At 43.1% G+C, this 15,918-nt stretch overlaps 2 protein-coding genes across 2 annotated transcripts; one reads left to right on the forward strand and one right to left on the reverse strand.

The window, feature by feature from the left end:
* Positions 1 to 562: 562 nt before the first annotated feature.
* Positions 563 to 1,535, reverse strand: LOC130203731 (interferon a3-like). Its single transcript, XM_056430119.1, has 5 exons — positions 1,404 to 1,535; positions 1,226 to 1,306; positions 940 to 1,089; positions 743 to 823; positions 563 to 658 (listed from the first exon to the last, which is right to left on the reverse strand). The coding sequence occupies exons 1-5, from the start codon at positions 1,533 to 1,535 to the stop codon at positions 563 to 565; spliced, it is 540 nt and encodes a 179-aa protein (XP_056286094.1).
* A 2,111-nt stretch (positions 1,536 to 3,646) lies between these two features.
* On the forward strand, positions 3,647 to 15,672 carry plekhm1 (pleckstrin homology domain containing, family M (with RUN domain) member 1). The gene is made up of 12 exons (XM_056430355.1): positions 3,647 to 3,829; positions 5,924 to 6,011; positions 7,135 to 7,376; positions 7,724 to 8,398; positions 9,003 to 9,450; positions 10,160 to 10,298; positions 11,732 to 12,697; positions 13,078 to 13,223; positions 13,791 to 13,984; positions 14,071 to 14,134; positions 14,227 to 14,384; positions 14,546 to 15,672. The coding sequence occupies exons 2-12, from the start codon at positions 5,955 to 5,957 to the stop codon at positions 14,652 to 14,654; spliced, it is 3,198 nt and encodes a 1,065-aa protein (XP_056286330.1). The 5' UTR covers positions 3,647 to 3,829; positions 5,924 to 5,954; the 3' UTR covers positions 14,655 to 15,672.
* Positions 15,673 to 15,918: the final 246 nt, after the last annotated feature.

The raw sequence follows: 15,918 nt of genomic DNA on the forward strand, positions 1-15,918 counted from the left end.
ACTATATTACTCCTTAGTTTAAATGATGGTCTGATGATTAGATATCAGTTCCATTTTGTAAATGTAAGTATTGTGAGAGGCATTAATAATTCATGTTGTTTGATTGAACGCAATAAAAAGAAAGTCCAAATATACTGGATGAAATATATTTTTTATTGACTAAATAAAACAAGGACACATACACAGCTCAATAAATAAATACATAAATAAATGAATACATTAATAAATATGTAATAAATAAAACATTTGAAAAAGACACAAAGTTAGAAATAAATGTTAATTTAAATAAATACTTTAATTAATAAATAACCAAATAAAAATAATACAATTCACAAATAAAACGTATGAATGAATAAATAACTTTACAAAAGAACAAATAAATAAATATGTTAATCAATAAATAATGCAATAAAAAATCCCATTGATGAATAAGTTAATAAAATAATAAATGAGTTAATAAAATAATATATAAGTTAATACAATAATAAACAAGTTAATAAACAAACATTTAAATAAATAGACTGTAATCACTAAATGAACATATTGGTATCAGGGATAGGTTTCAGGTGGTGAGGAGAGATGAAGCCAGCTGGTCTGCTCTCATCAGATGGGTCTTCATTTCCTTCCTGATCAGCTCCCAGGATTCAGCGCTGTGGCCCTATACACACAAGAAGATCATCATTATTGAAACGGGACCAATGCTGATCAATATATTGATTGATTGACAGAAGGACAGACTTACCATTTGCTCCATGATGTGTGAGAGTCTCTTGAAATACATGCGCAGCTTCTTGTTCTGCTTCTTGTGGCCGTGGCTCTTCACCTAAATTCATTAGGATAATACATGTTATATTATGCATTATATACATTTCACCTGTCATGTATTCACACGTTGTAACAGAGACCTGATTGGAAGTTACATGAGGTTGATATACTTACACAGGAGTGAAGGCCGTCGGCCTGCTGGGTCACAACTATGAGAAAGTGGTCCACCGTGATCTCCTCCCATGATGCATTGCTGTGATCCTTCTCAAACAGGGCAGCCATCTCCTCCAGAATCTGAATCGTGAATCTGAGTTTGTCCTCAGCCTGGAAGGAGAAGATCGATTCAAATACAACAGGAGCAGATTCATGACAAAGTTCATATCTAAGAATATAAATGAGAGTTATAAAAGAGATGAAATATAACTTGTGATGTTTATTACAAAGGTTGAGGATGACTTACTGAGGCTTTGGACGCCTGGCTGTACAGATGATGAGGGAAGTTCACTTCTACATCCTCAGTGGTTTTAGTGGAGTTGTGAGCCTGCAAAACACACACACACACACACACACATTATGAAGTAAACAGACAAATAAAAAAGTCAGTGACTTTAAAGAACATTCAAAAGAAGTCCACTTACCATCCTTTCTATGAGATCCAAAGAGTTATGACTGTGCTGTCTGAATTTATGATCCATCCATCTGCAGCTCAGCGAGGAGGCTGAACTGAAGAGACTGAGAGACAAGAACACCAATAACATCCTGCTGAGCATTTTCTACGAGATGCTGATTCCCTTTGTGAGGAGTGAAGAGTGAGTTACTGGTGAAGCAGGTGTTCTGTTGGAGCTGAGCTGCAGCGCCTTATTTATGGTGCAGGACGACTCACGTTTTCATTTTCCAAACGTTCACCTGCATGGGAAACTGAATGAAGCTGCGGCTGTTCACGCGGTCAAAGCTCAACTTCATTCATACATTTCGGATTCCAGCGACTTAATTCAATATGAAACATGGCTTTAAAAATCTAAACCCTCAACAGTATTACCACAGACATGCAGAAACACAACTCTCAATATGTCATCAACGATTTGCCCGATGAACATTTTGAAAGTATACGTGAGAATATTTATGCGACTTTTTTCACACATTACTTCATATTGAGTGGAATTCGTGTTGCTGATTCGGTATTAAAGTATTCCCTTTAGAAGGCCAATTATTAATTAAAATATTTTAGTGTACTTGTTTTGTATTTTTGTATTTTTTTTAAGAAATAAAAAAAATTAGAACGTTTTTATTTCGTTTGAAGACATCTAAATTACGTTTAAAAAAAACGATTATTCTTAATGTGTTGCTGTTAGTATTTCGTCTTTTAATAACATTCATCAATAATGATTAACACTGTGCATTAGATAGCACCGTGTCCAACAAGAAAGTACTTCCCCAAAGTGAAAGCCATGTGCTGCGGCCTGTGGCACGTGACATGTGACGTTCTCACGCTGCAACACGAAAAGCACACGTCATGACGTTTCTGAAGGACAATTTCAAGCTAAGAAAAGACAGATATGCTTTATTATTCTCCAGAGGGGGAATTCAAGAGTTTTCTTTGGTATTTCATCATATGTTGTTGCTGGAATGCATTTTCCTTTTATTATTCTTGTTCAGATGCACATGTAGTTTTATTAAACCCATAAATAAATAGGTTATTTGGCTTTTCACTCCCTATTATGTTTGTGTTTTGTCCGTATAACAAACGTAGTAAATAATTGGGAACTTTAAAAAAAGAGAGGACATTTTAGATTTTAGTTTAGGAAAAGCCTTTAATGTGTTGAAATCCATGTTTTGCTAAGTCAGAAATAAGTACATAAAAATAATAATAGAGATATCTCAAATATGTACATACAAAAATGCATGTATGCATTAATAAATATAAAAAGGAAGTAAACAAACTAAACATACACTATATCAGATATATTCAACTCATGACTACAATGCGGTATCTTGTATTTTTATAATAAAAGCAGTTTTTTAATCACATTATTACACACAATAGAAAGAATATCGCTTCATATTTGAGTTTGGGTTTTTAACAAACAAATGTAAGATTCACATTCACCCTGTCATAAGTTTAAAAATAATCAAAATCAGAGATTTAACCCATAAGTGCACTTTGGCACCCCCTATTGAACCATCTGATGACCACACATTACCTCTCAGTCATTGTATTTTCAGATTGCAATTGTTCGAGCAATGGATTGTTCTCCCCAAGGGTTGCCAGGATCCAACACAATATATTTAAATGGTACCTCTTTTAAGTCTCCTTTTTATGCAGCTCATCTTTCTTTGACACATACATTAAATAATGTATAAGTGTGGTGAGACAGTGATTGAGTTACTTGACAGTTCACAAGCTGTGGAGTATGTGGTTACATCTTTTTGGAGCTGTATTGTCAGTTAGCTGCCAGCAGCAACTCACAGGGAACATGAAGTCCTCGCATGTCCTCACAGTCCTCACATGTCCCCACATAACAATAGAGCAACAACATCTGCACGCCTCTAAAGCTGTGCTGCCTTTGGGTGTTATATGTAAACGACACTACCGCTGTATCACCACGGTGAAGTGTAAACAGTTGTACATATAAAAACGTAAGTTAAAGTACAAGGTAGATACATCATCTGAACGATAACTTGTGTTGAAACGAAATGACCAAGAAGTCAGAATATGACCCAATGTGCAACTTGTGTTTACCGCCCAAAAATAATGTACCTACTCGTCACGCCTATGTACTTTTTTACCATGAGAGCCTGAAGGCACCACGCGCTCAGTCAAGCTCCCATGATGCATTTGTCTTCCACTGGAAAGTGACAAGAGAGCGTCTGGTCTCACGTAAACAAAGCTCACTAAACGCTCGTTTATGTGCGTTTCTTTGGGGTGGAGGGTGGCTGGGACGATGGAGACCGACTGTACAGATTGATTCGCCTCTAATTCACATTTACCGACTTTATAAAGCGCTAACGGGAGGATTCGCGGTTCTCTTTGGACCTTCACTGCAAGTTAGCCGACCTGTTTTCGGTAAGTAAGCTAGCTAACGCTCGTCCTAAACTGTCTCGGTTTTGTAGTTTTGACATAAACAGATGCACGTGGTGCTTTACACGGGCTGTATGTGTTTATACTTCCACGTCTCGAGCTTCCAGGTCGAGTTTCAGTGAAACACGCCCCCAAAAAACAGAAGCTAACGTTACAATTGGCAACTTGCTGCCAGTTAATTAATAATAATAATAATAATAATAAATGTGAGTGTTTAGTTTGAACATTAATGTGATATGACATGGACACCAAACCTGACTGATAATACGGAAACTTAATGCTACTTGTCTATCTGTCTATATGTTAGATAACGTGTCTCGCAATTATTTTATTTATATACTATATTACTACATTACTATTTATATTATTTATAGTATATTACATGCTGTATCTATCTGGTATACTATACATACTATGCAGTATGCTATATACTATGCTATCTAGTAATATACAATATTGCTGAGTTATGGCAACAGCATCATAGTACTTTATTCAACTGTATTAAAAGTGACTTATTTAAGCACACACTATTGATAATAATGTGTCACTGACGATTATGTCACATGAGGTGTGCCACGCTATAAATAAGCTGGCTGATTGCAAAGCAAGTGGTTTAGACCTGCTTATTAGTGCTGAACACCTTACAGGAAATAGTCAACAAATATGGAGGTCAAAACTCATCCGTTCTCATGAGAGCGCTGGCTTTCTGGTAAGCCCACCGGACAATGCAAGTAAAATGGGGCCAAAGTATCTCATCACCATTTGGGGTCAACAATGGGGTCCGAAAAGCGGGGGTTTGTCCCCAGTTCTTTTTAATCTATATATTGATCTGTCGAAGCAGTTGAAAGCCTGTAATACTAGGTCCATGATTGGTAATACTCTAGTTAATCATATTATTTATGCAGATGATCTTGTTATTCTTAGCCCATGTAGTGCTGGTCTACAGCAGCTCCTGACAGTATGTACTGCCTGTGGTGTGGAACAAGACATCAAATGAAACGCCAGTAAGAGTGATATCCTCATCTGTAGAGCCGGAGAGGACAAAAGTGTAAAATTCACTGACTTCAAATTGTCTCATAATTACCTCGGTGTCTGCGATAAGGTAAAATATCTGAGACATTTGATCACAGAACAGATGACTGATGGTGAAGACATCTAAAGGCAATGTCGGAGGATTTATACACAAGCAAACATTCTCCACGTGAAATATTTGTGGCTTCAGGAGTTAATAGTTTACAAACTGTTTTAAGGCATCTTATATATACATTTATCTTTCGGGTTAATAACTCTGAAAATGAAATCAACTTGGTTTTATCAAACATGAAGTTTAGTTCTACTCGTCCCAGCTGCGGAGACATTGGTACCGCGGTCTATTTATAATAAAGCATTCGTAAGTCAATATATTTTACTTGCGATTTTCTATGTATTTTATTTTATTTAATGTTTCATACTATCTGGACCTTTTAGTCTGAAATAAGTTTGATTGATTGATAGTACACTATACCAGCTAGTATACTATACTATGTAGTACACTGCAGTACTTGCAGTATACTCTGTCTCTTATCCCATCTAATTAATTTCTACCCTTTTACTGCTGCAACTCCCGAACTAAAGATGTCTCCTAATCTACTTAAAGCTATCTTTCCTGTGTGTGGTCATGTGAGGGCATCTGAGTGGCTTTGTTTCTGGATCCTTATTGATTCTCAAAGTGCTTTTGTTTAATTTGGGGAAGTTAGTCCCGATGCATTTTGTCGCAACTTCCCTGCAGACGACCTCTTCAATCAGCGCCTCACGTGACTCATGGTTACTTACTGGACCTATGAAGTGGCAGATATTTCCCAGTAGAGTCTCGTGTTGGAAAATTTAATGTTGCCTCAGTGGAAAATGTGCTGGTCACATGAAGTGAGCGAAAGAAACAAGCAGCTTCCTCATCACATGCCTTGCCTGTCTCCGGGGGAACGCGAGCTAGCGCTATTTATTTATCTGGGTCACGTCGAGGCGGAAGCAGGGGCCAACATGAAGCAAATATTAGAGATGTTCACGTGTCGAGAGGAACGGCCCTTGTTGTTTGTGTTTCAGCGTGCCATGTGGAAGTAAACCTTCACAGGAGATGCCATTCGCCACACAGATGCCAGATACGCCACCCGAGGCCAAAGATGTCAAACAGGTACAATCACAAGCTTTCCCCCCTGTGTGCAAAGATCCTGTTGCCTGGTCGACGTCCTGCTCGGTTGTTTTCTCTTTCATTGTTACTGTGATGCCGCCGGTGAAGGGGACACTGAAGCCGTGGGCTAAATGTTGTAATTGTACTGTTGTAACTGTTCTTCAACCTTGCACCACTTTCAACATTTTGCACCAGTTGACCCATTCACTTCTCTTATTCACAGCGTTGTTAGAATAGGTTTAACAGACAATGCAATACAGACCGTGCTCAGCTAATTGTTAATATGATTTATGGCAGCAAAGCTTTGCCGACCGTACACAATGCACTGCTGACTTGCTGAAGTAATGTGTGCAAGTCAAGAATTTATGACATCAGGCAAGGAATTGGTGCCCAATACTCTTCTTGTTACCTTCGCATTGAAAATGCGGAAGGTTATGTTTTGATCGCCGTGTATTTATTTATTTGTATGCGTGTTACTCGCATAAGTCAAAAAGTATTAAACCGAATCGCATGAAATTTGGTGGGATGATTCGTTATTATCCGGGGACCATTTGATTAGATTTTGGGATCGATCGGGTCAAAGGTCAAGGTCATGAAAAGGTAAAAATCTTCTTTTTACCATAGCACGGTCAATTTTTATCCAATTGGCATGCAACTAATGCCAAAATGTTCATAATTCAATGCCCAATCTTGTGATATGCGAAGGTATGCGCTCTACCGAGTGCCCGTTCTAGTTATCTATGTTTCTTAAATCGAGCGCAACAGAAGAAGAGTGCTTTATTGTTGAACACCCAGAACAACGCTGGTGTTGCTGAAGACTGTTTAGATTTTTGCCACCTATTGCATAATGTAAGCCTGCTTTCTCTATGTTACCTGACCGCAGGTGTCATGTGACTGTCGTTAATCTAAAGTGCGTGTTTCACGTGGCCGCGCTGACCTCACCCTGCGTATCCCCCTTGCTGTGCTGGTGCTCTTTTCTTGACTGTGCCTCTCATGTTTGTTGGAGAGCAGTGACGTTATTTGCCAACCTGCTTTTCATCTCTACCACGCCGTGGTAGCTAGCTCTCCCCGAAATGAATGAGGAAGCTGATGAAATGTTTCCTCTCACGTGCATCGTCACATGTAGATCAAGGAGAAGTTGGCGCAGTCGCTCAAGGCCCTGCAGAAGAGATACGTAGCGTCGGACGCAGTGGTCACCAGTGACGACCGGGATGCGAACCTCCTCTGCTGTGCCCTGGAGGCCATCTTCATCCACGGTATCAAGAGCAAGTACATCCGCTTGGAGGCTGGGGGCCGGAGTAGGAAGGGGGACCGAGGAGCCCTCCCAGAGCCTTTCTTCTGGAGCCTCCTCAAGACCATCACCCACCGGTAAAAACCTCGGGCTAAAAGGACGTCCTTGGGGCTGAAATGATTGGTTGGAGTAGATTAATAGAACAATGGGTCGGGAAACATTCAGGGATTCCTGCTCCTCCAATGTGGTGATTTGTTCCTTTTTGTCGTCTTATTTGATAGTAAACTATAAAATGATAAACTTTTGAACTATTGGTTAAAAAACAGACATCATCTTGGACTTTTAGACAATTACAATAGACATATTTTACAATGTTCTGCCTTATTATTGAGCAAACAACTTCTCAATTAAGAAAGATGTTTGAGACAAATAATCTGTGAAACCGCACTCTACAGTGTAATAACCCTCTTTCTTAAATCCCCAGTGATGTGGTCAAAGAGCTGGAGAAGATCAGCTTCGTGGGCACGGACGTGGGTCGCTGCCGAGCCTGGCTGCGGCTGGCCCTCAACCACGGCCTGCTCGAGTGCTACCTGGCGTCGCTGTTCCGCGAGGGCTCCAAGCTGCGGGCCTACTACCAGCCCAGTGCCTTGCTCCTGAACACAGAGGAGCGGGAAGTCCTGCTCAGCTACCTCCAGGGTCTGGCCTCGCTTACATTCAGCCTCTCCTACAAGTCAGCCGTCCTCAACATATGGACCACCACACCTCTGGCTCTCGCCGGACTCTGCCCCTTGTCCCAAGCGGACACGATTGAGCTGCCCCTCAACGGCGGAGACCTCCCCAACTCTAAGCCCACGTTGAAAGAATCGTGGGATACCGTGTCTCAGTCGTCGAGCTCCTCAGATGCACAGGATATGCAGAGAGGCTGCCCGGTGATGCTGACGGGGAAAGGGACAAGTGTATTACAAGGGGGAAGTACTGCACTCAACTCGTCTAATTTAAGCCTGGACACTACGGGCTCCTCCCAGCTCTCCTCCAGCTTGAGCTCCGACAGCCTCCTGCAGGGGCAGGACCCCCGTAGCCCGACAGGAGAGCCGTGGTCTTCAAGTGACCTGGACACGCCCATTAATGTCACCGTCAGCACCAAGAAGCCACAGAAGGAGTAAGTGCATCTTCTTTGCTAAATCTTTGGAAAGAGCAGAAAAGAGTTAACGGATGAGACTGGTGATTTTGTTATGGTCAGCAAAGCCCATAAAAAGACCAAAAACCAGCGATAAATTCATCATAAAAACACATTAATATGTGGCAACACCTGATAAATCTTCTTCCTCTGTGCCTTAGAGCTCTATTGATGTCCAAAAACTATTTAAAACACATCATTGAGCCACAGGAGGACACGTTCAACACACACACTCGTCTTATTTTGAGTTAATCCCATATACTGTACATTCCTGCAGAGGACCACATGTGGATTAATCCACAGCTGAAAATAGTCCCCAACAAATGCTCACATTTACTACTGTTTGTGCAAAGTCCGTTCAAAAGGGTCCATTTGTGACAACCTTTATAAAAAAAACTATATATATGTTTCTAAAGATTTACAGTAGGAATGAGCTCTTGGCTTTTCTTTGGATTTCTTGACAACTACAACAATATAGAATAACATCTGCCTTATCATTACACTTTAGAAATAGAAAGGGGAAACGATAAACTCTGATCTTTTATTATAAGCCTAAATATATCATGACTTCTTCTGGTCTCTGCAGTTCTCAAACCGAGTTCAGGGAGAGTGGCCACTGCAGTCAGGACTCCACGCGTGAAGACTCCTTCGTCTCCAGCGCGGGGGCAGATCAGTACTCGGAGACGGCGGTTTTCAGTGGCTCCGACAGCGAGACCCAGGGGCCCCCGACATCATCCCAAGTCCCAAACTCTGTGCTGGCTGATTCAGAGCCACCGGCAACACCCGATGAGAACCGCGTTAACACCTCTCCCCCGGAAGTGTGTATCGATACCGCCTCTGAATTCCACTTGGACACAGACAGGTTTTCTACGCTCAGTGAGCCCATGGAGCCTGGAGATGAAGTACATACCACCGGTGTTCAGGAGAGTCCGGAGCCTCTCCAGGTGGAGAATGAAGCTGAGCCTTCAGTTCATCACGGCTCACGTTGCTCCATCAGCATCCTGAGCAAGAAGTTGTCCTCAGATTCTCTATCGGTGAGACACTCTCCTGTTACAAAAGATTTGTTTCGCTGTGTTGTGGTTCCTGTGTACGACGGTATTCTTCAACCTGGACCATGATTTTTGACGGTCCAGTTTTGAGGGATATAGGCAATATAATCGCGCCAACTCGTCATTGTCAATTTCCACCGACAGGCTCAGATTGTTATAACAAGTGTCTGACAACATTATGGAAGTGAAACCTGAAGAGAAATAGAACGTATTTCTTTACATTTAACTTGAGTAGTCTGTGGCGTCGAACCTAAATCTCACTCAGAAGTCTTGTTCTGAAATCTCGCCTTATGTCCACGTTGTCAAAACACGGTAAATATTCAGCCGTGACATTGAAAGTATTTTAGATAATAAGTCCGCTTCCCTATCTATGCTCGAACACGACACACTTGTCTTCCAGCAACAAGTCACATGATGCAATAATAAACTTTTTTATTTCTCTGTAGGGTCGTTTCCATAATGACATAACAATCTGAGCCTGTCAGAGGAAAATAAGCACTTCTAGTGGACGTACATTGCCGTTGAGAAATAGTTGCATTTTTTAAGGATTTTACAGATTGGATAACTGCAGAATTGCCCTGATGTCCAAGCAGAGATATCTCGAAATGTATAACTTTCTGTGGTGACGTGAGTGTTTCAAAAGCAATTTTTCCACTCGAGAGGTTAAAAAAAAAAAATTTAATTTCTATTGCAGCATTCTCGTTCCTGGATCTCTGAGGATGACATCTACAAGCCACACCTGGAGGAGGTGTCTGACCCCGATGAGGCGCCTCCCCCTGCCGAGCTCAAGGTCTCTCAGTCACCGCCCAGCGTCGTCCATCGCAGGCAAATAGGTATTAACATGGAACTGAACAAATCCTACAGCACAGAGATGGTTCTATGTTTATTAATAGCCCCTGCATGGGGCAACAGAGACCACAGGGTCGGCCTTCTGCCTCCGTCTACCAACAGCCACAGATTGATCTGTGTTATTTAAAGCTGAAACATTTCATCAACGTCCGAAATGGTATCTGCAACTATTTTTAAGATTAATTGTTTGTCTTTCTGGTTTCAAGCAGCTACAATGAGACGGTTTCTTTGCTTTTCTTTGTCCTACGTCTTTGTGAAATATTTGAGATTTGTATTTTTTTTTTGGGTGAAACAAGATCGTTGACTGGAACGTAAATTGGAAAAATAAGTCGGATTATTTGATAATAAAAATAACAGTGTTGGTTGCATCCTCAGTCTCAGGCATTAACGTATTTACATAAAACTATTTCACTTATCAGTCAAATCATTGTTTACACTCAGTGCGTTCTTGAGGTTTGAACACATTTCCTTCCGCTGAGATGATTTGCAACCCATATTTCTCCTCAAAGCTTGTTTACTTGGAGAGTTACCGCTCCTTGTAGATCAGTGGAGTAACACAGTTAGTTGTCATGAACAGTGTCGTCATGGTTACGTGATATGTTGCAGCAAAGTGCTGTCCCATTAATATTTACACCAGTCCTCACAGTCTCTCAAGATCAAGCCATGACGAGGTGACGTCAGTGAGTCCCTGAGGGTTCAGGGTTTGAGGGCTTAGGGGGGGACACTGGGACCGGGCCATAGAGACTCTAGTCCAGGGGTTGACTCTTGTAGCCAGCCTCAAGTGGCCATTTGAGGAAACTGCAGATTTTTGTCGTGAAACTAATAAACCTGTTCAGGTAGTGCAGGAAGTTCAGGTAGTGCAGGAAGTTCCCGCAGCGCAGGAAACCGTGGAATGAAAACAACGTACGCCACACCTGTAACAATGCTGCAGGGTTTTTCCATCAGCTGTCGAATGAAAAGAGAAAACCACCATAATGGGCTGACGTGGCCCGATAACACTGGAATGTAATTAACCTGTTTCTTGCGAGACGTCAGCTCAGTGAGTGCTTGGACCATGAACCACCGATCAGGTCAACAGAGTTCATCATTTCCCCATTTCATTGGTCAATTTAGTGCAACTTGTGGATAATGATCTTCACCCTCGGCCGCCGCTCCTCCTCTGTTCCCTAAAAGTTGCTTTGCAGTGAAAGAGATAAACAACATTTTAACGGTTGTTTGTCAATTCCGTAGAAAAAACGTTAATAGTGATTATAAATACTTGATTATTTCATTTTAATTCACATTTTATTTGTATTTATTGTTACTTCAAGGTTCAAACAGTATTTGCTAAAGCAGTCTCCAGCTGTAAAACATTTGTATGGTGACTCTTATCTTTCGCTTTCCTTTTTAATATCTTTATTGCCCGTCTGTCCTTCAGGGCTGTCCAACCCTTTCCGCGGCTTGCTGAAGCTCGGCCACCTGGAGCGCCGCGGCGCGATGGGGATGTGGCGCGATCATTACTGTGAGCTGTCGCCCTTCGAGTTCCGTCTGTATCTCAACGCAGAGGAGCGCACGTGCTGCGACAACTGCTTCCTGGTGCGATGCGAGGACGCCCGCGTCGCCTCGCCCGACGGACGCTTCGAGGTGGCCTTCCCCGGCAAGCGGCTCTACCTCCGGGCGGCGAACCGCGGCGAAGCCGAGGACTGGGTGGACCGGATACTCGAGGCCGTCATCAAATGCCGCCCGGCGCCTCACATGGACGAGCAGTGGGAGGTGCTGCAACCCCCTTGCGAGAACGGCGTGGAGGCGTCGTCCTCCGTCCCTGCCAGTCCGGAGCGAGGTCCGTCATCCCCGGACGCCGCCGGGCAGGAGGCTCCTCCTCCTGCCCTGCAGGAATTGGACTGGACTCGGACTGCGGATTTGGAAAATGACGCAATCAAAGAAGCGGTTCTGTACTTCTCCACGGATCCAGAGGCTCGGACGTGGGCGCCGATGGTCTTCTCCCTCTCCCTGGAGGCTTTGAAAGTGTTTCAGGTCCAAGAGGGAAGGAAGCTGCTGCGGCAAACGCTCCCCGTTGAGGAGATCCGGGACGTGGTGCCGGACGTGTCTCAGGGAGGGCCGGCCTTTTTCAAACTCCTGACGGTCAGGGAGACGCTGAGGGTCAGGGCAGAGAACCCAGAGGAGGCTCGCTCCTGGAGGGTTTTGATCCGAGGAGCTCTGGACTCGTACCTGGAGAGTGGGGAGGACGAAGGCTCCGTGGAGCCGGGGGTGGTCTGCCCCGCTAAAACTGGTAATCTCCACAGATTGGTGAAGCACCGACTCAAAGAGGACGGAGCACTTCTCGTGCATCTGTGCACGGTTCCCTCGGAGAAGGGTCTGGACGCTCAGAGCTTCAAGTGTGCAGGTAACATTGAGTTGTTCTTCTCGCAGCAAATATCCCCAATAGTTGATGTTCTGATGCGGGGGCAACCTATCATTATGATATTATAATTATTTACAAATTAATTCAAGACTTTGACATCACGCATCAGAGGGATGAAATAAAAAAAACGCAACAACAACAACAGTGATTAAACTAGTTTTCTGTGCTGTGAGGTAAAGAGTAACATCCAATCTGTTTATTATTTCAATAAATGTGTTCCTAAATGCTCCTTTCTGGTTTACACAGGTAATAATCTGTGTATCCGGGGGTTCGCCGTCATCTTGTGGGGTGTCATCATGTGCCCGTGAGTTTGTGGTTGTGGTTGAGACGCTGAGGTTTTGGTTGCTGTGTATCACGCTCAGGGTGTCCTCAGCCGATCGGCCCGTCCCTGGGCAGAGCCAGGCTGTGTGAGTTCTCGGGCCAGTACTACTGTGACTCCTGTCACCACGGCGACACCACCGTCATCCCCTCACGCATGGTGCACAACTGGGACCTCGCACAACGAGAGGTTTGTGCCGCACATGCAGATCACTTCTTAACCGCCTTGTCGGATGTCGAGCTGAAGCTGCGGTGAGAAATCGTTCTCGTCAAAGTCTGTTGACGGGTTCTTACTGGAAATGTAAAAATAAAGTTGCATTTTGGATAATGTAGGCACCAGGTTTTTAGCAAAAGAAATGATGCCTGGTAAGGCTAGTTTGAGTGATTTCACTTCAGTCACAAGTGGCCATTTATTGAGCCCTCAAATAAATTGTTGTCCACTTAGATGACAAAATATATAAACTTTTGGAACACTTCAGTGCACCGCATGTCATGTGACGAGGAACAACCAATCAGAGCTGGCGTAAATAACAATAAGACCCATTTATCTTCGTTTAGTTTAGAACTTCCTTATCATGCCATGGCAGCCCGCAGGTTTTGGTTGCTTAGTAACGGCAAGCTCAACAACCCACCGCCCACCCCCAAGCTCTGTTGATGAATGGACGAAAGTGGCACGGCTGGCATTTTCATGTGTTTTAGATGCTACATACAATTGGCCGCTGATTTTTTTTTTGTAACACTGTGTGTGTGTGTCCAGGTGTCTAAGAAGGCCCTCCATCTGCTGGCTCAGGTGGAGCAGGAGCCTCTGCTGAACCTGGAGCAGCTGAATCCCGATCTGGTGACGCACGTCGAGTCCATGGCTCAGGCACACAACCTGCGGAAGAGGCTCCGCCTGCTGGGCGACTACCTGCTCACCTGCCGCAGTGGAGCCTGCAAGAAACTCCAAGCCAGGTGTGTGTCTGTGTTTGCATGGTGCAATTTATATTTCACCTTATTTTACTGCGAAAATCTTATCACAATATACTTTATTTTGTCAGAATGGAGCAGCGAACGTACCTGCTGGAGTCGAGTCATCTGTACAGTGTCATGGACCTACGACAGGTATCCTGCTGCGTTCAACGTGTCAATGCACCTGTCCTCTGCCACCTGGGAAACATCTTATATGACATCATATGTGTTGTTTTCTTTTCTAGATAGCAGAAGATCAATACGTAACCTACCTGATCACGCTGCTGCAAGTCGCCTCCAACCACGTGTTCCACTGCGACCTGTGCACTCAGCGGGGCTTCATCTGTCAGATATGCCACGCTAATGACATCATCTTCCCCTTTCAGCTCAACATCACCACCAGGTATGTTTCTCTTCTGGGGCGCCTCACTCCTTCCAATTACTTTTTATAATTTGTAGTATTTGGCTTCAAATCAAAAATCAACTCATGAAAGAGAGCAGGATTTTAAATACTTCCCGCCACATTCAGTCATTCTTTGGGATATTTGTCTCTGTCTGACCCAGGTGTAAAGATTGTAAAGCTGTGTTTCACCTGGCCTGCAAGGCGGACGGGGTCTCGTGTCCTCGCTGTCAGCGGATGAAGAAATACCTGGAAAGTTATCCTCACTTCTGAGACGCACGGGCCCGACTAACACCGCCGCGTCTCTCGGGAAGCTGACGGGATGAAAAAATAACGGGAAATCTAGCTTTTACCTGAAGTAAACCTCAAGTGCAATTATGAGCGTGTGCGTTACAGCGGCTCGACCCTCGCACTAACATCGAGGCGCATCGAGCCTCGCGACGCTGACGCAAAGCAGCCAAATGTTACTGTCCTCTCTGAATTCAGACTCGGCCACGGCATCAAACGGAGGACTCGACTCCGGTGACGGCTGCTGCCAAGAATCTCATTGTATCTATCGTTCATCATATTCACCGGAAATGCTCCACAAGACATTCTGCGCTTCAGACGCACATGTGTGACCCTAGAGAGCAGGTTGGTTGGGTCCTGAACATGCACAATATCTAAAGCAGCACTTGAAATATTCTAATCAACATATTTTTGACTGTGCCTTCTTTTTAATTTGAGCGTGACAGTCTTTTCCACTTGGTGTTGTGTTTAACACGGGGGCCGAAAAGCCTCACACTGGGAGCTTTCTTTTTATTTCACTTTCACCAGATACGGATTTTGCACATTGAAATCCAAATCGAGTCAAAGAGAAGACTTTGTGGAATGTCTCTCACAGGTGCTGAAGAAAATATATATACATATTGCCAAAAAAAATAACAATTATATTTTGCATTGATCCTAAAGTCTAAACACATTTTGCACGTATCAGCGGTGACTGTTAAACTCATGGTTCACCTAGATTTTAGTTGCAATATACAGTTACCACTTCAACTAAAAAAAAAAATCTTCTCTTGAATATTTGACTCTGATGAACTCGCAGAAGCAATGCATAAAGATTTGCCGAAAACTGCAGAGAACAAATAAATTCATTGATGGTTTAATGAAGTTTATTTCTATATATGCAGAACATATCACTTGCAAGTGGCAAACCACAGAAAACGTTTATTCCTGGTTTGTCTTTTGCTTTCATCTCATTTATAATGTATAAATGACCATTTTTAATAAATGTCACTGTGTTACTTGATGAATCTCTTCTGTTTTCTGCACAACGTCTCAATGGGTCATCAGCTGTATATTTAATTGTATTATTCAAGTGTGTTTAGTCGTCGGCCTGTAGCCTGAGACGCACACAAGATTCATTTTGCAGGGAATAAAAATAGGAAATTACTTTTGAAGCTTGCTTTAATATCTAACTGCCATTTTTGTATCCCTCGGCACCGACAACAGACATGACCGAAGGCGTTATGTGTTTTGGGTTGTCCGTCCGGTC

This window comes from Pseudoliparis swirei, chromosome 13, assembly GCF_029220125.1.
Source record: "Pseudoliparis swirei isolate HS2019 ecotype Mariana Trench chromosome 13, NWPU_hadal_v1, whole genome shotgun sequence".
Classification (NCBI taxonomy): domain Eukaryota; kingdom Metazoa; phylum Chordata; class Actinopteri; order Perciformes; family Liparidae; genus Pseudoliparis; species Pseudoliparis swirei.

Coding starts and splice junctions, on each gene's coding strand:
- LOC130203731 (XM_056430119.1), bottom strand. CDS start 1,535: ATGCTCAGCAGGATGTTATTGGTGTTCTTGTCTCTCAGTCTCTTCAGT. Junction 1,307..1,403: donor TGGATCTCATAGAAAGGATG/GTAAGTGGACTT, acceptor TGTGTTTTGCAG/GCTCACAACTCCACTAAAAC. Junction 1,090..1,225: donor GCCAGGCGTCCAAAGCCTCA/GTAAGTCATCCT, acceptor TTCTCCTTCCAG/GCTGAGGACAAACTCAGATT.
- plekhm1 (XM_056430355.1), top strand. CDS start 5,955: ATGCCATTCGCCACACAGATGCCAGATACGCCACCCGAGGCCAAAGAT. Junction 13,985..14,070: donor TGCAAGAAACTCCAAGCCAG/GTGTGTGTCTGT, acceptor TTATTTTGTCAG/AATGGAGCAGCGAACGTACC. Junction 14,135..14,226: donor GTGTCATGGACCTACGACAG/GTATCCTGCTGC, acceptor TTTCTTTTCTAG/ATAGCAGAAGATCAATACGT.